Source organism: Oratosquilla oratoria, chromosome 29 (assembly GCF_046742065.1).
Source record: "Oratosquilla oratoria isolate Oo_2021 chromosome 29, ASM4674206v1, whole genome shotgun sequence".
NCBI classification, from domain to species: Eukaryota; Metazoa; Arthropoda; class Malacostraca; order Stomatopoda; family Squillidae; genus Oratosquilla; species Oratosquilla oratoria.
The window spans coordinates 6,241,332-6,264,988 of record NC_134805.1 but is presented as its reverse complement, the minus strand read 5'-3'; the positions used below and the strand labels follow the sequence as shown (position 1 = coordinate 6,264,988).

The 23,657-nt window shown below is 37.9% G+C and overlaps 1 protein-coding gene across 1 annotated transcript in view; it reads right to left on the bottom strand.

Moving 5' to 3' along the window:
* Window positions 1-11,632: 11,632 nt before the first annotated feature.
* LOC143040801 (putative inorganic phosphate cotransporter) overlaps window positions 11,633-23,657 on the bottom strand; it is a 31,231-nt gene continuing 19,206 nt past the window's right edge. Inside the window, exons 8-10 of the mRNA XM_076212234.1 lie at window positions 23,602-23,657; window positions 12,744-12,884; window positions 11,633-11,752 (exon numbers count right to left, since the gene is read on the bottom strand). The exon at window positions 23,602-23,657 is cut by the window's right edge and continues 175 nt beyond it. Coding sequence (XP_076068349.1) covers window positions 11,736-11,752; window positions 12,744-12,884; window positions 23,602-23,657 — 214 coding nt within the window. The 3' untranslated portion in view covers window positions 11,633-11,735. The remainder of the gene's footprint in view (window positions 11,753-12,743; window positions 12,885-23,601) is intronic.

The window sequence follows — 23,657 nt, the reverse complement described above, 5'->3', positions numbered from 1 at the left end:
GTAGCACTGTTTAACTAAATCATAACTTACGGGACGCGGTGACAAGAAAGTCTGCAGACTGCAGATTTGTAAACACTAAACAAGCGCTCTGATTGGCTGCTGCAGTCACCGGCGCATGCGCGGTGGCTGCGCGTCACTAACAAGCGTTCTGATTGGCTGGCAGCCAGCTGCGGTCACAACATGACGAGTCTGTGTGGTACAGATAAAGCAACGAGTTAAACACCACGAGTATATTTCCAAGTTTAAAGAAGGGCAGTACAGGCAGTACTACTAGTCTTTGTTTCGCATCACTACACACAGTTACACAGGCTTGCATATCGAGCACAGTTCGAGCAGTGGTCATTTGAGACACACACACACACACACACACACACACACACACACACACACACACACACACACACACACACACACACACACACACACACACACACACACACACACACACACACACACACACACACACACACACACACACACACACACACACACACACACACACACACACACACACACACACGCACACACACACACACACACACACACACTCACACGCCCATGCTGAAATAGAAGTAGAGAGAAGCGATAAAGTAAAACACAATGCTAATGGTCAAAGGCGTCTCTAGTTGTTACAGAAACATAGCCGTCACCACATCTGTATGCCGCGGAAAAGTTGAAAACCAATGTTTGGTCGTCTTCGTTTTTTCGATTTTTTTTTTTCGCGATACGGAGGTTTAGATTTGCGAAAAAAAAAAACGTTCCGAACCCGGAAGTCCGAATCTTTTTTGACGTCGGTCCGAATCCGAACCTCCGAACCCAAATCCGGGATTTTGCCAGTCCGAACAAGTCCGCGGATAAAGGTTCGCGAACATTTGTTCGGAACGCCCACCTCTGTATATATACATATACATATATTTATATATATATATATATATATATATATATATATATATATATATAAATATAAACACATATATATATACATATATATGTATATATATTTATATGTATATATATATTTATCATACATACATATATATACATATATATATATATATATATATATTATACATACATATATATATATATGAATATATATATGTATATATATATATATGTATATATATATATGAATATATATATATATATACATATATATATATATAATATATATATACATATAAGGAATTAAAAACTAATGTATAAATCACAGGGGCATCACACTGTTACAGACTGGATATAAGATCCTTGCTACAGTACTATACACCAGATTTAAGGTATACGCAGTGTGTAATAGGATATTATCAGTGTGGATTTATGAGTGGAAAGTCAACGATTGACCATATTTTCACATTAAAACAAGTAATGGAGAAAGCATGGGTGTATGATACGATAGAATACCATTTGTTTATTGATCTCGAGCAAGCGTACGACAGTATACACAAAGTATATGGGGCATACTAAAGGAATTCGGAATACCGGAGAAGATAATAGTACGTTTAATAAAAGCCTGTCTTACAAACACAAAATCAGTGGTAAGGTTTGATGGAAGATATTCGGAATGTTTCGAAATTGAGAATGGCTTGAGGCAAGGATGTGTGTTATCTTGTTTGCTGTTTAACTTGGTGATGGAGAAAATAACTAGGGCAATAATAGATAGTGAGGGTGGATGTAAAATGGACAATATTAAGGTCAATAATCTAACATACGCTGATGATGTGGATCTAATTGCCTAGAGTAGAGATGATTTGAAAGATCTAATCGCCCCACTAAGAGAGACAGTAGAGAGAGTTGGACTGCAAATAAATTTCGATAAAACCAAACTAATGTGTATGAGCAGAGAGGAGAGGAACGTAGAGGATGTGTTTTTCGAAGACAAGAGAATAGAGGAGGTAGAGAGTTTCAGATATCTAGGTGCAACAGTAACAAATAGAAACGAGATGAAGACAGAAATGAATATAAGAATCGCTTCAGCAAACAGATGTTATTTTAGCCTTGTACCAATATTAAAGAAGAAAAGTATGTCAAGAAATACAAAATTAAGAATCTACAATACAATCCTACGACCTATAGTTTTATATGCCAATGAGACATGGAGCTTAACAAAACAAATGGAACAAAGACTACTGGTATTTGAGAATCCAATATTGAGGCAAATTACTGGACCAGTTTTTGATGAAAATGAGAATAGGTGGAGAGGGCGACACAATAATGAGCTGAGAGAAATAACTAAACAAGAGAAAATAACAGATGTGGCGCGTATGGAGGACCATAGAATTCCAAAACGAGTTATGATGGTTCGAATGCCTGGAAGAAGACCCAGAGGGAGACCTCGAATGAGATGGATGAATGGTGTGGATGCAGAGATGGACAGAAGAGGAATAAATAAAGCAACCTGGATGGAAGCAGCACAGGACCGAAGGACATGGAGAGGATTACTGTTGGCGGACCAGAATCTACACGACGTTCAAGATTCAGCGGAGTGAGTATATATATATATATATATATGTATATATATGTATATATATATATTATATACATATATGTATATATATATATATATATATATATATATGTATATACATACATATACCAAAGGCTTTTTCCCCCTTACACGGTGGGGGGGGGGGTAGTAAAAAAGAAAAAGGCATAGAAACCACTCCCACCCAATCCATTCCCTACATATTCCAGTCCCCTCCACCCTCCTCCCTCCCTCTCATCTTGGCACCTCCTGGATGACGGGTCATGCCTGCATCCTGTCCACTGCCCTGGGTCAGAAGCAGTGTCGCAAGGCACAGCACATCCACATTAATTTGGCAAATCCAAACCCCCCCCTTTCCGTCCCGTCATGCAGAAGAGAAGATGAGGAGAAATCCCCTCGGGCTGCGTCAGATTATTTCTCATACATACTTCCTCACCCCTCATCCCCCACCCACTACCCATTATGTATCACAGCATCATCCACACCCAACCCTTCTCTATTCACCCCTATCTTCTGTTGTCTCCCGTCCTTCCTCAACAGACATTCATCTCTTTTGTAATGCTCCTTTCACCCCATCCATCCATCTCATCCTAGGACGCCCCTTCACATTTACTCTTTCCACCTCTGCCTTCCACGCCTCTTTTACTAATGTTTCTTCACTCATTCTTTCCATGTGTCCAAACCATCCTAATACTCTTTCATCAACCCTATTGCCCAGCTCTCTTTCCACCCCTGTTCTCCTCCTCACCTCCTCATTTCTCACTCTATCTAGCCTAGTAACCCCTATTATACTTCTCAGACATTTCATCTCAAACACATTCAAACTCCTTCTCTCTTCCTCTCTCATGTTCCATGTTTCTGCCCAGTACAGTGCTGTCAGCACAACCACTCCTTCATATAACCTTCTCTTAGCATCCATTCCCATATATCTATTTCTCATTACACTTTTTAATCCACCAAGGCATTTACTCGCATCTCTCAATCTACCTCCACTCCCAGTCTTCCCTTTCCTGCCACATTCGCACCCAAGTATCTAAAACTATCCACTTCCTCCAGTCTTTCACCCTTAATGGTCACTCCCAGCCTGCTGTCACTCTCTCCCCTTGTACATTTCATCACCTTATTTTTTCTTACATTTATCTTCAGCTGCCTTCTTTCACACACCTTCTCAAACTCTGTCACTAACTTCCTCAATCCTTCCTCTGATCCTGCTACAAGCGCACTGTCGCCAGCAAACAACAACTGGCTTATTTTCCTATTTTCTTTATCTTCTTTAACCATCTCCAACCCCTGACCCACCACCCTTGCATTCACCTCTCGCACCACCCCATCCATGTATAGATTGAACACCCAGGGCGACATAACACATCCCTGACGAAGTCCCACCTTTACCTCAAGCCATTCATTCTCTCCATTTCTTATCCTAACACAAGCTCTACTACTCTCATAAAAACTCTTGACTGCTTTTAACAGCTTTCCTCCTATCCCATATATCTGCAGAACTCCCACAGTGCCTTCCTGTATACCCTGTCGTAAGCATTTTCCAAATCCATAATAGCCCCCCCCAAAAAAAAAACAAAAAACCATCCTTACCTTTTCCTATAGCTTTCTCACATATCTGTCTCACCACAAAAATCTGGTCTACACAACCCCTACCTGTCCTAAAACCACACTGTTCCTCACCAATTACTCCCTCTGTTCCTCTCCTAATCCTCTCAATCAACACCCTCCCATAAGCCTTCCCAACTACACTCAACAAGCTGATCCCTCTGAAGCTACTACACTCACACTTGTCCCCCTTTCCCTTGTAAAGCGGAACGATACAGGCACTCCTCCAGTCCTCCGGCACTCTACCCTCTCTTAAACAAATATTAAATAACATCACCAGCCAGTCCACCATAGCTGTACCTCCTTTCTTCAGACATTCTGCATGGCATCCATCCAACCCAGGTGCCTTACCTGCTCTCATCATCTTAACAGCTGCTTTCGCTTCATCTTTCCCTATTTCTCCTCCATTTTCCTCACTCATGACTCTCATTTTCTTAGTGCTTCCCACTGCAGCTACCTTTCCCTCCCTATCCTCCTTCACATTCAGTAACTCCCTAAAATACTCTGCCCACCTTCCTCTCACTGCTTTATCTTCCATTATCATCTCTCCATCGGCACCTTTTATTTTTTCTTCTCTACTTGATTCATCTCATCTTCCTCTTTTAATTTTTTCCAAAACATCTTTTTATTACTTTCAAAATTTTCTGTCATACTCTTACTCCATTTCACATCTGCTCTCCTCTTTGCTTCCTTTATCTTATGCTTAACTTCTCTTCTCTTTACTTTGTAACTCTCATACGATTCCCTCATCCTAATTTGTAGCCAATCTATGAAAGCCTGTTTCTTCTCTTCTACACCCTTCTTTGCTTCCTCACCCCCACCACTCACTACCCTTTCTTCTATTTCCTCCCGCCCTACTTGTTCTACACACCATCTTTTCACACCTTATGACTCCCTCCTTGAACCATCTCCATTCCTCCTCCACTCCTAGTTCTACTCTATCCTTCACTACCTCCCACTCCTCTCTCAGCTTCTTCTTATACTCATTCTCCTTTTCTTTCTCATTTAAGTAGTTCACTCTAAGTACCTCCCTACCTTCTGCCCTTTTCCTCTTTCTCCACCTATTCTCCACTCACAATTTACCTTCCACCAGAAAATGATCTGACATTCCCCCACTCTCTCCCCTTAGAACATGTACATCCTTAACTCTTCCTACCATACTCCTTGTCACCACTATATAGTCCATTAACGCTCTATCTACCACCCTTCAATCCACCACCCTTTCCCATGTGTACTTATACTTGACTTTCTTCTGAAACACTGTATCTGCTATCATCAACTCTCTTTCAAGACACATCTCCACCATCAATACTCGACTACGATTTTTACCTGGAGCTCCAAACTTCCCAATCACTCTGTCTATTGTTTCGTTTCCTACCCTAGCATTAAGGTCTCCGTATACAACTACATTGACATTTTCCCTAATCTCTCTATACACTCATTTAAATCTACCCAAAAAGCCTCCCTTTCCTCTACTCTCTTCTCACTACCAGGTCCATACGCACTTACAAAGGCCCACATCTCCCTTCCCAACTTCACCTTCATCCACATCAACCTTGAAGGAACTTCCTTCCACTCTACTACACGCTTATCTATCTCTTCACTTACTAGTATAGCCACCCTTTCTCTCCCTCATCCTCTCTTCACTCCTGAGCACATCCCAACTACACTCCCAAACTCACACTCGCCCCTCCCTTTCATTTTATTTTCACTAAAAACCAGCACATCCATCTTTCTTCTCACAAACATACTGCCTCTCTCTTTCCTTTTACTCTCATCTGTACCACATCCACGCACATTAAAAAATCCAAACCTTAGGGTACTGGCTGGAAAACTTCCAGACCCTCTTATGCCTATTTTTTTTTTTTTTTTTTTTTTTTTTAAGGTATGTCCCCTGTGGGGCTACAGGTAGCAGAATTCCCAGTCCTATCCCCCGTCCCGTTTTTTGTCGCCTTTTATGACTCAAGTGGGAAGACTTGGTGGTAGCATTCTTTTCCCCCACCACAGGGTAGGCGAAAAAAGGAAATGAATATTCAGAGAAATGGTAAAAGACAATAACAAGGGGTTGGGGAACAGCATAACGGAGGGATAGTCGTAGTATAAAAGTGTCATCATTTCTCTATGTACAGAGTTTTCCTCTATCACAGACAAAATGATGTGTGTCTCTCGTCCGTAGGGGCGCCCCATATAGACCCTAAAGTATCAACTGCATGCTACTTTGCCACAATAACATACAGCCAATACCCCAGACAGGTAATATAAAATAAATGGCAGGCATTACAGCATCTTGCTTAGGTGTTTATGTAAATGAATCTTAAAGCTTCGAAGTGAACTACATTGCACTGCCTCAGTAATAAGTTTATTCCATTCATTAACTACACGAATGGCGAAGTTGTTTCTATCCACTTCCAAATTAAATCTATTTCCTGACAGTTTGTGACCATTGTTTCTCGTCGGATTCTCATTCAGTGTGAAAATTTTGTCACTATTGATGGATACTTATATGCTTATTACTTACCATTTATATATATATATATATATATATATACATATATATATATATATATATATATATATATATACATATGAAGACAATGAACACATCTATGCATAAAAAGGAAACTTAGTAATACACACATGTCCATAACAAAATATATACACATATCTAGTGTATATCCAGTGTCCGCAAGCCAACAGAAATTATGAGTTGGTGCGTGACTGAACGAAATCGTGACTTGGTAGTAGTCGAGGAGAACCTCAAAGTGGCGCCCATGAAGTCGAAGAACAAAAGAGAACGGAGGACTAGTTTACACTTATGAGGAGATCTTATGACTATGGTGGTAGTCTGGGCAGGTGACGATCATCAGTGGACCTTGAGGAGCGAGCCCAGGTTCTTTCGAATTAGGAGAATTTTTGGCCCTTCGCCTTTTTCGGTTTTAATTCCTCTTTTGCTCTAAAGAGGAACGAAATCAGTCAGAGGTTAGAGGAGCAAATGGTAGGTAGGTTACTTAGTAAACTGTTATCTTTAGTGAGTGAAGAGTTATTTATTATTGTATTCATGTATCTATTTATTTATTTATTTATTTATTTGTGTATCTAACTGTTCATCCATTTGTTTTTATTTCATTATACTTTAGCATTCTGCTGATAAGCTTGCGTACATTCAGTGAGCATTTCCTTTCATTCTTGATTTCTAAAACCCAAGTGAATTTTTTATTGCTTCTGTGTCTCAGGGTAAGTGCTATATGTGGGTCTTTTGGTGTGACTCCCTGCTTTGATTTGGCCACCCACTTGTAAGAGGGAAATGAGTCATTCATTCATATACACAGACTCAAGTGGGAAGACTTAGTGGTAGCATTCTTTTTCCCCACCACAGGGTAGGCGAAAAAAGGAAATGAATATTCAGAGAAATGGTACAGGACAGTAACAAGGGGTTGGAGGACAGCATGACGGAGGGACAGTCGTAGTATAAAAGTGTCATCATTTCTCTATGAACAGAGTTTTGCTCTATTATAAACAAAATGATGTGTGGTTCTCGTCCGTAGGGGCACCCCATATAGACCCTAAAGTATCAACTGCATGCTACTTTGCCCTAATAACATACTGCCAATACCCCAGACAGGTAATATAAAATAAATGGCAGGCATTACAGCATCTTGCTTAGGTGTTTATGTGAATGAATCTTAAAGCTTCGAAGTGAACTACATTGCACTGCCTCAGTAATAAGTTTATTCCATTCATTAACTACACGGTTGGCGAAGTTGTTTCTATCCACTTCCAAGTTAAATCTATTTCCTGACAGTTTAAGACCATTATTACATGTCGGATTCACATTCAATGTGAAAATTTTGTCACTATTGATGGATACTTATGTGCTTATTACTTACTATATATATGTATATATATATATATATATATGTATATATATATATATATATATATATATATATTTCTAAACAGAAATGTAGTAGCACATTTGTAAATTACACACAGGAACCCACAGTCGGAGAAAGAATAAACTTCGAATAAAGAAATATCCTATATTTCGGCTATCAACTGTAGCCCTCTTCAGGAAAGTACATAAGATAGAGAACAGAGGGGACTTATAAACTACAGTAAGAAGAGATGTGGACAGTTGACCTCACTCAGGCGCGGGGCAAACTGGGGTGGCGGAGGAGGGAGGAGGTGAGGAGAGGGGAGGATGTAGCGTCCGCACCAACTTGGCTACTGCTGCGCGTGAGATTATGTCAGGTCTCCACTGCCCTTTAGAAATATTAATGTTAGGGCATTCCTCAATTAATGCTGATTCGACTATTTTCCTCCTGAAACCGCAGTGGGACTTGAACACTAATCTGGCCTTACCCCAGTCGAAAGAATGATTCTTATTTTTGACATGAAGAAATACAGCCGAATTTTCTTGCCCATACCTAATTGACCTTTTATGTTCTGCCAATCTAGTGTTCAGGTCTCTCCCGGTTTGACCCAAGTAAACCAAATCACAATCTTTGCAGGGCAAACAATAAACACCAGGTGACTCAACTTCCTTCGGTTTTTGTTGAACGTTCACAATTTGCTTACGCACGGTGTTAGGATAGTGGTAGGCAATAGTGAGACGTTCATGAGGAAACAATTTAGTAGAAGAACTGATGGTATTATTAAATGGAATTTTTAAAATGTCCTTAAAGGAGCGGTGAAAACTTGAGGGGACGGAAGTTTTAAAATGGTTGGCCCTAGCCTTACTGAGGGCTTGATCCAGAAACCAAGGTGGATAAGCCAACTTCTCAAGTTGACATTTGATCACCTCAATCTCATGGTCCAGAAGTTGAGGACTGCAAATCCTGAAAGCCCTCAAGAAAAGGCCAGAGGCAACACTTTTCTTAACATTGTCAGGGTGATTGCTAAAAAAGTGGAGATAACTGCCTGAATGGGTGGGCTTACGGTACACTGTAAAGAATAAATTATCATCAGTTTTTCTTAACAAAATATCCAAGAAAGGGATTTGGTGTCCTTCTTCCCATTCAACTTTAAATTTAAGATTCGGGGTCAATTGGTTCAATTTATCATGGAACACTTCAAATGGGCCCCAACTGTCATCCCACGCCGAAAAGATATCGTCTACGTACCTGAGCCAAATCATTTCGGGCGGTTTGATGCTGGGCAAAAGGGTACACTCAAAATACTCCATGTACAAATTGGCCAAAACAGGAGACAAATTGGAACCCATACTGCAACCGAATTTTTGACGGAAGAATTGGTCTTGAAAGGAGAAAACATTTGAAGAAACACACAGGCGAACTAAAGCAAGATTTTTGTTGACAGGGAGGGGGAAAAAGTCTTGAAACGGTTGCAGTTTAGATTCCAAAAAAGTAAGTACATCATCAACATTAATATTCGTAAATAACGAGGACACATCCAGGCTGAGGAGCCTTAAACCCTGAACTTTCATATTTTTGATCTTAGAAATAAAATCACATGAATTTGTGATATGAGAATTGGAGAAATTCCCTACGTACGGGGATAAAATATCCGCCAGCCATTTAGCAAGTTTGCTAGTGCAGGAGCCGCGGTTGGATATGATGGGCCTGAGGGGAATGTCTGATTTATGAATCTTAGGGAGACCATAAAAATATGGGAGCTTAGGGTTGGTAACTTTCAAATTATTAATGCATTTATCAACTGTGATATTACGGACATGTCTGTTAAACTCGGCGGCTGCGTTCTTAAGGGGATTTTTGGTGATTTTTTCATAAGTGGCCGAATCATTAAGTAACTCATGGGCTTTCGTGACATAAACAGACTGATCTAAAATAACAATATTGCCACCTTTATCCTCTTTTGTGATGATGATGTTGTCAAGCTTCTTAAGAGCAGACAGGGCCTCCCTGTGTCTTTTTGGTAAGCCACTTTCATTTTTAAAACATTCTGAAATACCATTTAATAACACCCCTTTAAGGCAGGCAAGATCTTTGTCATAGTGGTTATTAGCTAAATATTTATCGAAACCAACCAAAAAGTCCAAAACATGGTTTCTCTCGGGAGTGAGGGCGAAATTAAGGCCAAGCCCTAACACTTCTAGTTGGGTGTTGGACAATTCAATTTTGGTGAGGTTAATGACGTTGTCCGTGAGAGAAAACTTGGACCAAACACTGTTATTGCAAAGTCTGTGGAGCTTACGTGAGAGGTTGGCCTGGTGTTGGCCGCTGAGGAAGCAGGCCTTGCGAAGAGCTTGGGCGCAAAGAGACTTAAAAATGGACTGGTTGGGACTAACTAAACACAGGTGCCTCCGTGCATGTCTGGAATTACAAAGGAGGTTTTCAAATTCCAAAGAAGCAACACGCACTCGTTCTGACAGAAAAGCACTAATGTACGATGGAAAACTGTACCCTAGTGAAGATTGTTTCAGGAACCTAAACGAATTGGGGCACACTTGTTCTTCTAAACAGTTGGACAGGAATGTCTTCTGGTTCTTTCTCTTCTTACTGGCGATGAGCGAAGATTCCAACAATCTGTAGGCTTGTTTTAGTCCCGGAAAAGACTTGAAGATGAGGTGGAATGGAAGAGAAGCCTCCATCGTGGGTGTAACAATTTCTAAACAGAAATGTAGTAGCACATTTGTAAATTACACACAGGAACCCACAGTCGGAGAAAGAATAAACCGAAGGAAGTTGAGTCACCTGGTGTTTATTGTTTGCCCTGCAAAGATTGTGATTTGGTTTACTTGGGTCAAACCGGGAGAGACCTGAACACTAGATTGGCAGAACATAAAAGGTCAATTAGGTATGGGCAAGAAAATTCGGCTGTATTTCTTCATGTCAAAAATAAGAATCATTCTTTCGACTGGGGTAAGGCCAGATTAGTGTTCAAGTCCCACTGCGGTTTCAGGAGGAAAATAGTTGAATCAGCATTAATTGAGGAATGCCCTAACATTAATATTTCTAAAGGGCAGTGGAGACCTGACATAATCTCACGCGCAGCAGTAGCCAAGTTGGTTCGGACGCTACATCCTCCCCTCTCCTCACCTCCTCCCTCCTCCGCCACCCCAGTTTGCCCCGCGCCTGAGTGAGGTCAACTGTCCACATCTCTTCTTACTGTAGTTTATAAGTACCCTCTGTTCTCTATCTTATGTACTTTCCTGAAGAGGGCTACAGTTGATAGCCGAAATATAGGATATTTCTTTATTCGAAGTTTATTCTTTCTCCGACTGTGGGTTCCTGTGTGTAATAATATATACATATATATATATATATATATATATATATATATATATATAAATATATATATATATATATATATATATATATATATGAATACAATGAACACATCTATGCATAAAAAGGAAACTTAGTAATACACACATGTCCATAACAAAATATATACACATGGTTAGTGTATATCCAGTGTCCGCAAACCAACAGAAATTATGAGTCCTTGGTGCGTGACTGAACGAAATCGTGACTTGGTAGTAGTCGAGGAGAATCTCAAAGTGGCGCCCACGAAGTCGAAGAACAAAAGAGAACGGAGGACTAGTTTCCACTTATGAGGAGATCCTGTGACCATGGTGATAGCCTGGGCAGATGGTGATCATCAGTGGTCCTTGATGTCCTTTCGAATTAGGAGAATATTTGGCCCATCGCCTTTTTCGGTTTTAATTCCTCTTTTGCTCTGAAGAGGAACGAAATCAGTCAGAGGTTAGAGGAGCAAATGGTAGGTAGGTTACTTAGTAAACTGTTATCTTTAGTGAGTGAAGAGTTATTTATTATTGTATTCATTTATCTACTTATAAAGGATTACAAAGGATTACAAAGGCGGAGCATGCCGACAGGAGACCTTTTGGTCCATATCTAGGTCGGATGGGAAAAAAATCCTAATGATAATAATAAAATAATAAATAAAAACTATGATGATGTAAATAACAAATAAAATACATAAATAAATGCATAGGATTAGTTAAATAATAAACAAACAATAATATTATTTATTATGTAAGTATGATCAAATAAATGAGGTATAAGTAATACTTTTGAGCATCTCAACACAATACGACAGCAAAATTAAGTGGATATTTCTGAGTGGATTATACTTCGCAGTTGTTTAAGATACGACTAGAACGAGGCGACACGACGTATTCGAAACCTCGACTTCCCATTGGCTACTTAATACTGACGACATCAGAGTATTATGGCGTCATATTTATTCATTTATTTATTCATTTGTTTATCTAACTGTTCACCCATTTGTTTTTATTTCATTATACTTTAGCATCCTGCTGATAAGCTTGCGTACATTCAGTGAGCATTTCCTTTCATTCTCGATTTCTAAAACCCAAGTGAATTTTTTCTTGGCTCTCTGTGTCTCAGGGTAAGTGCTATATGTGGGTCTTTTGGTGTGAATCCCTGCTTTGATTTGGCCACCCATTTGTAAGAAGGAAATGAGTCATTCATTCATATACACAGGCTATGTTTGACGAAAATAATACAGGAAATGAAGTGCACCAAACTAATACATATTGTCATCTCTACAACCCTACCATGGTATGACTGAACTGCTTATCAGTGACCGTAGACATGACACAGTGAAAACAAAACCTTGAATGGTTCATAAGGACTGCACATGTACATGTACAATTGAGCAAGTCTTCTGAATACAGACGTACCTTTTGTTTTCTTGGTTCGCCCCTCATTCCATGGCTGTGTCTCGGTGGTGAAGAAGATGATGTAGAAGGTGACTGTGACGAAATAGATGCCAGCTGACAAACCGAAGACGGTTCTCCAGGCGTTCAGGGTTTGCTGCACGGGTCGTGGCGACATGGGTCATGACATTGGAAGTGGCTGGGTGGTGGGAGGGTGAAATGTGCAAGCACACACACACACATACACACACACACACACACACACACACACACACACACACACACACACACACACACACACACACACACACACACACACACACACACACACACACACACACACCCTACCCAGAGATCTGCTAATAATGAGCTCTGAGCTCACTGCCGTAGGGTGGTGTCTGGCTGTCTCGAAAGGAGGCTGCAGCAGATCCGAGGTGAATACACACACACACACACACACACACACACACACACATAAATATGTTGGAAAGAGATGACAGTGAAAGATGGAGAGGATCCATGGGGAAATGTATTACTTGACATGAATATAGAACATACAATGACACAATGGGTAAAAGAAAAATCTAGATATAGAAAAATGAAGAACCGTCGATACTAGATTTAATATTTACATTGAAACCTGAAATAATGGATTCAATTGAATACAAGACCCCAATTGTGAAGAGTGATCACATACTACTTGAGTTTGAAATAAAGTAGAAAATATATACAGAAAGAAATGAGAAATACAGAAAAGGAAGACTGGTGTATAACAAAACGGACTTTGGGAAACTTAGTATTTTTTTTTTCTTTCAAAAAGTGAGTTGGGAAAAAATTCTATAATGAAGAGACACAAGTGGAAGAATAAATGGATTATTTTGATGGAAATCTATGATGAAGAAGTGGATAAATATGTACCAAGACAAAACAGGAAAAGATGTATATTAAGTGCTGGTTTAACAGAAGGTGCAATGAGGCGAAAGAGAGATGAGATAAAGCTTGGAAAAGATGGAAAAATATATAAAAAACAGGAAAGTGGTAAATATATATCAATCAAAGGAATGAATATGTAAGAGTACGCAGGGAGGCAAAAAGAAACTGTGAAAAAGATATAATAGAAAAATGTAAGGATAATCCAAGACTATTCTATAGATATGTGAACAGTAAACTAAAAAACAAACATGAAATAGTAAAACAGCGCCAAGGGAATACAGAATACACAGAAGATATAGAAATGGATGAAGTCATAAGCAAACACTTCAAGTCGGTGTTCACTAGAGAAAATATACAGCATTCTGATGCAGGGAGTGAAGTGAGATCCCCCCTCCCCCCATGAGGGAAATAATAGTAACACAAAAAAGAAATAATGGACCAAATAATGAACCTTGATGTCAAGAAATCGCACGGCCCGGATGGGAGCGCAAACTGGATACTAAAAGAATGTAAAGACGAACTAATAGACAGAATATATAATGTAATAAGCTGCTCACTCAAAGAAGGAAAAATACCGGAAGACTGGAAAAATGCAAATATCGTACCAATATATAAAGGAAGAAACAAGGAAGACCCAACAAATTAAAGACCGGTCTCCCTTACAAGCACGGTGGCCAGAAATTGTGAAAAAGTTATCAAAAATAGATGGACTAAACATCTGGAGAACAATATACTAAATAAGAGATAATTCGGATTTAGACAGGGATGGTCATGTGCCACAAATCTGATCTGTTTCTACTCAAGACTAATAGATATAATACTGCACAAGAAGTGGACGGATGGGCTGACTGTGGTTTCCTAGACTTTTGATAAAGTACCACACAAAAATTATTAAGAAAACTGGCAACCACAGGAGGGATACAAGGAAAACAACTGAAATAAATTGAAGATTTCTTGCATGGAAGGAAAATAAGAGTAGTGCTCAGAGGTAAGAATCTACTTGGGAAGAGGTGATTAGTGGAGTTCCACAGGGATCGGTATTGGCTCCGATAATGTTTGCTATTTATGTAAATGACATGGATGAGGGTGTGGAATCTTACATGAGCTTCTTTGCAGATGACACAAAATTGCTGAGAAAATTGAGTACTAAAACGGATTGTGAGTCGTTGCAGAGGGATCTGAACAGGTTTTGGGGATGGAGTCAAAAGTGGGAAGTGGACTTCAACATTAAGAAATGTATCATAATGAAATTTGGAAAAAGTAAAAAAAAAAAAAAAAAAAAAATATATATATATATATAATATATATATATATATATATGAGGACAATATAATATCGGTAAAAATGAAGTAAAGAAAGTGGAACCTGAAAAAAACCTGGGAGTAATCATCACAAAGGACGTGTCCACTGATAAATATATAAACAAAATCGTCGGGGAAACCGACAACCTGCTAAGATCACTAAAGGTGGCTTTTACCTACTTGGGCAAAGAAATGATGAAGAAAATACTATTCACATTGATAAGGTCAATAATGGAGTACGCAGCGACACTATGGTCACCCAGTACTAAAGAAAATATAGGGAAAATTGAAAGAATCCAAAGAGCAACTACGAAGATGGCCCCAATACTTTCAAAACTGTCATACGAGGAGAGATTGTCAAAACTGGAATTACCGACATTGGAATAAAGAAGAGAAAGAGCTGACTTGTTGACCATCTATAGAATCATGAGAGGCATGGAAGCCCTTGATAGCTTTTCACACAGAGTGGTGGATATATGGAACAAATTGGACGTAACAATAGTGTGTGCAAAACCCTACACAAATTTTAGAGCAAATTAGATACTACGGAATAAAAAGACGGTACACACACACACACACACACACACACACACACACACACACACACACACACACACACACACACACACACACACACACACACACACACACACACACACACACACACACACACACACACACACACACACACACACACGTACGTCGAACAGACGGCGAGGATTGACGTCCTGAAGAAAAAGTGAAATTTTCGTGGATCTCAACGCAAAGGAAGTACCTATTGTATTTGCAAGGAAGGGGATTGCTCGTGGTGTAGGGGGAATGTGAGGAAAAAGGAGAAGGGGAGGGATTACTGAGGGAAATGGAAGGAAATGAGGAAGGAGAGGACTTGGTTCAGGCAGGCAGACGCCATGTAAACAAGCGCGGACCGGATCAATTTAGTGACGACGAAGGGAATAACAAAAATGTAAAGGTTAGAAACATAGATAAGAGCAGCACAATAGAAGGTGAGGATAACAATTTCCATTGATTTAATTAGGGGGGGGGGCGGATACCAACCTCCCCCGACTGGCAAAACTGGAGAAAAAACTTGAACAAATGACCGAACATTTGGAGATTAGGTTCGGTAAAATGTCAAAAATTGCGGAAAGGGTTGAAAGATTGGAAGAACTAGAGACGGCGAACAAAAACTTAACTATGAAATAGAAGAACTAAAAAGACAGTTAAGAGAAGTAAAAGAGGAGAATGAAGAATGAAAAAGGAACAATAAAGACAATAAAGAAACAATAGCAAAAGAGGCACAGGGGTGGAGGAAGATACAGGAAAATAGTAAAGTTGCATTTACTGATATAATTAAACAGCAAATGAAAGAACAAACTGAAAACTCAGTTATCAAAAGGATGAGACACAAGGAGAATATTGTAGTAGACTTAGCAGATAAAAAGAAATGTATAATTATATTAGGAATGGAAGAGAAACATAACCCAGATAAAACCACAAGAATCAAGGAGGAAAATGAAAAAGAAAGTAAATTACTAGAATTAGTTCAAGAAGATGAACCTGAAATAATGAAACAAATTGAAGAGAAGTTTAGACTTGGAAAGTATAGTACAGATAAGACCAGACCAATTAAGATTAAATTCAGATCACAAACAACAGCAGAGAATATCTTAGCAAAAACAGGGAAGCTAGCAGCAAGTGAACAATATAAAAAGGTATGGATAAAAAGAGAAATGAATAAAGAGGAAAGAGAGGAAGAAAAAATGAAAAGGAAAGAAGCTAAAAAAAAAAAAAATAAAAAAAAAAAAAATAAATAAATAAACGAGACCAGAACGGAGTCAGAAAAACAAGAATTCTACTGTAGAGTAGTGAATATGAAATTGAAGAAATTGACCCTAACAGAGAGAAACAAAAAAGAAACAGAGAATACAATGGAAATAACAGAAAGTTAAGAGTATCCTACACAAATATAGATGGGTTAATAACAGGACTAAATGAACTGAACGAGTATCTGAAGGAAAAAGATCCGGACATAATGGGAATTGTTGAGACAAAATTAAAAGGTCCACTACCACCCAACAGCATAGGACACAATGCATATAATTATTGGATTAGAAACAGAGAGAAAAAACAAGGGGGTGGAGTTATGTTCCTGACTAAGAAGGATATAAACGTGAAGAGTGTCACATATGGAAAGAACAGAGTAGAGATGATTATGATAGAAATAGAAGACAGAGATAAGAAGAGCAGAAAGTTTGTAATAAACTACGTGCCCCCAAAAACAGCCTCGTGGGAAGAGAGTGAACATAAAAGTATGTTAGAAGACACAAGAATAACACTAAACAAGATAATGGAAGATGGAGGAAGAAAAGTTATGATGGGCGACTTTAATTGTAAAGAAATCTGCTGGGAAGCGATGACCGTAAAGGGTGGAGAAGACTCATGGGGAAATGTTCTACTTGAGATGATTATTGACCACACAATGACACAATGGATCCAAGAGAACACTAGGTATAGAAATGAAGAACCATCGAGACTAGACCTAATAATCACATCAGAACCTGAAATAGTGGAAAAGATAGAATACCAGGCACCAATAAGTAAAAGTGACCACATATTGATAGAACTAGAACTAAATGAGAAAAAATACATGAAAAGAAATTAACAATATAGAAAAGGAAGATTGATGTATGAAATTTTTTTTTTGGATAAAATAAGAGAATTCTTTCAAAATGAAAACTGGGAAAGAATACACAAAGAAGATACAACAGTAGAAGAGAAATTGAATATTTTGACAAAAATTTATAAAAAAAAAGGAGTGGAAAAGTATGTCCCAAGACAAAAACAAGAAAAAGAATATGTAAAGTGCTGGTACAACAAAAGTTGGAGAGTGTTAAAAGACAAAATATACAAAGCTTGGACCAAAGGTAAGAAAGACAAAAGAACAGAAAAATTGAAAATATATACTTGTTATAGAGATGAATATGTACAAGCGTGCAGAGAGGAAAAAAGAAAATATGAAAAAGATGTCATAATTTTTTTTAAAGATCAACCAAAACTATTCTACAGATTTGTAAACAACAAACTGAAAAACAAACAGGACTTGGAGAAATTAAGACAAGGAGGAGTTGAATACACAGAGGAAATAGAAATGGCGGATTTATGAACAAGCATTTTAAATCAGTGTTTACAAGGGAGAATATAGAACCAGAAGAGATCGAATGGAAAGAGAAAGTCCCCCCTATGAAAGAAATAGAAGTAACAAAGAATGAAATAATGAAACACTTGAGTAATCTTGATGTTAGAAAATCGCATGGACCAGATAAAATAGCAAACTGGATTTTGAAAGAATGCAGAAATGAACTGGCAGACAAAATACATAGTATAATAAATAGTTCCTTGAAAGAAGGAAAAGTTCCAGAAGATTGGAAAAAAGCAAATATAGTACCTATATATATATATAGGAGGTAATAAAGAAGACCCTACCAACTATAGACCAGTCTCTCTAACAAGTACAATAGCAAAAAATTGTGAAAGAATTATCAAAAGTAAATGGGTAAAATATTTAGAAAAAAACAGCGTGCTTAATCCAAGACAATTTGGATTCAGACAAGGACGATCATGCGTCACTAATTTAATACGTTTCTATTCAAGGCTAATAGATAATACAAGAAAGAGATGGATGGGCTGATTGTGCATTTCTTGACCTAAAAAAAGCCTTTGACAAAGTACCACATAAGAAATTGCTTAAGAAATTAGAAACTGAAGGAGGAATACAGGGCAAACTGCTGAAATGGATGGAAGACTTTTTGCTAGAAAGAAAAATGAGACTAGTGATAAGAGACAAGCAATCAAGATGGGATGACGTAATAAGCGGTGTTCCACAAGGAACAGTTCTGGCCCCAATAATGTTTGCTATATATATTAATGATATGGATGATGAAATTGAAAGTTATATGAGCTTCTTTGCAGATGATGCAAAACTATTAAAAAAAGTGAACACGGAAGAAGATTGCGAGTCACTACAGAGAGATCTAAATAAAGTATGGGAGTGGAGTAGGAAGTGGAGATGTAGTTTAACACTAAAAAATGTAGTATAATGGAATTTGGAAAAAGCAAAAACAGAATAACAGGATCATATAAATTGGGAGAAGAAGGAATAATAAAAATAGAAAATGAGAAGGACCTGGGAGTCATTGTTATGAACAATATGTCATCTGAGAAACATATAAATTAGATTTTTGGAGAAATTTAATAAGAACAATCAAAGTGGCATTCACATACCTGGATGAAGAAATGGTGAAGAAAATTCTAATCACTCTGATAAGACCAAGATTGGAATATGCTGCAACGATGTGGTCACCAAGTACAAAAAATGTATAAAAAAACTTGAAAGAATACAAAGATGCCGGACATAATGTCACTGAACGACGGGAGGCCGGCGTGAATCACGGTGACGTAGGGGGACAAAATGTACAAAAGAGATCGGATGACCGTGATCGACCAGATGTTCGTGATGGGGGAAATGTTAAATTTGATAGGAGAAATGTTAATGAGGTATTGAACGTCAATGAAGGACCAAATGATAATATAGAGCAAGGTATAAATGAAAAACAAAATGATAATGTAAGACATGATATTGAAATTCAAAATGTGTCAAAAAGAAATAATCACGAGTTTCTTAAAACCATGTACTTTAATATTCGTAGTATTAAAAACAAATTTCAAGAAATACAGGCGTATGTCAAAAGCGAAAATCTCGATATGATAGGAATAACTGAGACATGGTTAAATGGTACAGAATTCGAAGCTGAATTTAATATTGCAGGATTTAAACACTTTCATCAGGATAGAAACCACAAGAAAGGTGGGGGTGTTCTATTGTACGTTAAAAACAATATTCATGCTTGTGTTTTAGAGAAAGTGAAACAGGATGCATATGATAGTTTGTGGGTTGAGTTAACCCAAACAAATGGACAAAAAATGAATATAGGTGTAATATATAGGCCAAAGACATTATCATTAGCAGACGACAAACTGTTATTTCAAGAACTGTCTAGTTTCTGCAACCGGGATTTATTGATAATGGGTGATTTCAATTTTACTGACATTGATTGGATGACCCTTGAACATGGCCATATAGGTAGTCGCTTGATTGATTTTCTTGGTGACAATTACTTAATTCAGCATGTAAAAGAGCCCACAAGATATGGAAACTTACTCGATCTTTTGATCACTAGCCGCGAAAGCATGGTAACTGATGTAGAAGTCGGTGAATCTGTTGCAAATAGCGATCGCAACCTAGTTAGATTCAAACTCCTAAACAATTTTAGAATAGATACTTGTGTTTCTAAAATACCCGATTTCAGTAAAGCTCAGTTCATAGGACTACGTCAGGAGCTTCAGCTTACAGATTGAGAGGCAAAATTAAACGAAAGACCTGTAGATCAGATGTGGGAAATATTTCAAAATACGCTCACTAAGACGATTCAAACTTACATTCCTTTTAAGGACAGACGTCCCCCAAATCAGGCTCGCCCAAAGTGGCTCGACAAAGAAACTGAAAAAAGTATTGCTAAAAAGAGACAGGCTTATAAGAAATATAAGTGCTCGGGTGTATGTAATGACTATGAAAGTTATGTATCAATACAGAGAGATTTAAAAAAGACAATAAGAAAAAGAAAACGACAATACGAAATGAACATCGCTGATAAATCCAAAGAGAATCCCAAAGAATTCTATAGTTACATTAGAGATAAAAAGGTTGTTAGGAATCACATTGGTCCACTATTATCTGCTGACGGTCAACTTGGATATTCAAATGAAGGAATGTGTAATATCTTAAACAATTATTTCAGCTCGGTATTCGTAAACGAAACACCTCAAGGTGAATTCCAAACTGAAACCTGTGAAAAGTCTAGGGTAAACTTACTCACTACGGTAAATATAACAAAAGAAAAAATTAAAAGGTGTATAGACAAACTCAAAGTTAATAAAACACCAGGGCCTGACGGTTGGCATCCAAGAATCTTAAAGGAAATGAAAAATGAGATTGTTGTTCCATTAGAAATTATTTTAAAGAGATCCATCATATCCGGAGATGTCCCAAGAGAATGGAAGCTAGCTAACGTTACTCCCATATTCAAAAAAGGTGACAAAAAGAAACCAAATAACTATAGGCCTATAAGTTTGACTTCAATCGTAGGAAAAATGATGGAAACTATCATCAGAGATGCCATCGAACATCATTTAGAAAGTAACCGTTTGATAAATGATAGCCAGCATGGTTTCAGACGGAAACGTTCTTGTGTGACTAACTTACTCGAATTCTACAACACAGTTATCTCGAATTATGACAAAAGAAACAATATAGATTTAGTATATCTAGACTTTGCAAAAGCTTTTGATACCGTCCCACACGAAAGACTACTCACTAAATTAGCTTTGCATGGAATAAGTGGTAGCCTATTAGGTTGGACTAGTAATTGGTTGAATGGTCGAAAACAGAGAGTTGTTTTAAATGGAAAAACTTCTGGATGGAAAAGTGTTGCAAGTGGAGTTCCTCAGGGTTCCGTTCTTGGGCCACTTCTATTCATAGTATATATAAATGATATAGACCATGGACTAAAATCTACTGTTTCCAAATTTGCTGATGATACAAAACTGTGCGGAGTGGCAAATGATGACTCAAACCAATTAGATATTCAAGAAGATTTAGATAAATTACAGCAATGGTCTGAAAAGTGGCTAATGAAATTTAACACAAGTAAATGCAAGGTAATGCACATAGGTAAAAATAACAGTAAGTACGATTACAAGTTATTTGGAAATTCGTTAACAAAAGTGGATAGTGAAAAAGATCTCGGCGTAATTATCAGTAACGACCTCAAATCATCCAAGCAGTGTATTTCAGCCTCTGAGAAAGCAAATAAGATTCTAGGACTGATTGCGCGATCTTTTGATTTCAAAAGTCCATCACTCATTAACAAGCTATATAAATCGTTAGTTCGTCCACATTTGGAATATGCTGTTTCCGTATGGTCACCGAATCTCATTAAAGACATTGACAGACTGGAAAAAGTATAACGGCGAGCCACAAACCTGATTCCAAATATCAAAAATAAATCATACGAAAATCGACTAAAACATATGAATCTGTTTTCCCTAAAAAAGCGTAGACTCAGAGGTGACTTGATACAGGTCTTTAAAATTCTAAAGGGAATTGACAACATCAAAAGTGACCAAATTTTTACATTGAATGAGAATCAGAAAAGAAATAATGGTCTCAAACTGTCCGGAAATAGATTCAATTTGGAAGTAGGTAGAAACAACTTTGCCAACCGTGTAGTTAATGAATGGAATAAACTTCCTGCACAGGTAGTGCAATGTAGTTGAGTTCGAAGCTTTAAGAATCATTTAGATAAATACCTAAGTAAGATGCTGTAATGATTATAATTTATCTTATATTATTTGTTTTTGTTTTGTTATCATTTGTCTGTCTGAATTCCATTTATTATTAGTTATATGTCAATTTATTATTATTTACTATTTACCTGTTTGTTTATTATTTAACTATACCTATGCATTTATTTATGTATTTTATTTGTTATTTATATTATCATAGTTTTTATCTATTGTTTTATTATCAATATGATTTATTTTTTCGCATCCGACCTAGATATGGATCAAAAGGTCTCCTGTCGGCATGCTCCGCCTTTGTAATCGCCTTTGTAAAGAGCAATTACAAAGTTGGCACCAACACTCTCAAAACTATCATATGAAGAGAGACTAGCAAAACTTGAACCACAGACACTAGAGCAAAGAAGAGAGAGAGGAGATTTGATAGCTATTTACAGAATCATGAAAGGCATAGAAATTATTGATAGAGAGAATCTGATAAAATGGGATGATAGAAATACAAGAGGGCACGGAAAGAAAATCAAGAAAGACAGTTACAGAAGAGATGTGAAAAAAACAGCTTTCCTCACAGAATAATAGACAGTTGGAACAAGTTAGATGAGAAAGTAGTGTGTGCAAAAACAATACATGAATTTAAAAATAGTTTAGATAAAATGAGATAAGAAGACGGGATCACGAGCATAGTTCCCCTTCCCGTAAAATACAACTAGGTAAATACAACTCGGTAAATACACACACACACACACACACACACACACACACACACACACACACACACACACACACACACACACACACACACACACACACACACACACACACACACACACACACACACACACACACACACACACACACACACACACACACACACACACACACACACACACACACACACACACACACACACACACACACACACACACACACACACACACACACACACGTAATGCACATACATCATTGTGAATGTGCGCATACTTTTGTGTGACACTAGCTAGCGACCCAAATCATAAACAATTGTAGACCATATGATAACTACAAAAAGAACTTGCAAATAAACAGAGAAAATAAGATAGGAAAACAAGAGAGAAATGAGAGTTGCACGCGGAAGGAGAAAGGGTACAACTATATGTACTCAGAAAAAAAGTTGTACATTCAAGATGAAGGAAAAAGTGTGGCGCTCCCATGAACAAATCCCGTAAATTGGTTAACACTCACTTTGCCTTTATTGATGACGCTGGTGACAGATGGTACCAAGAACCCTGAGGTGGAAGCAAAGGTGTTG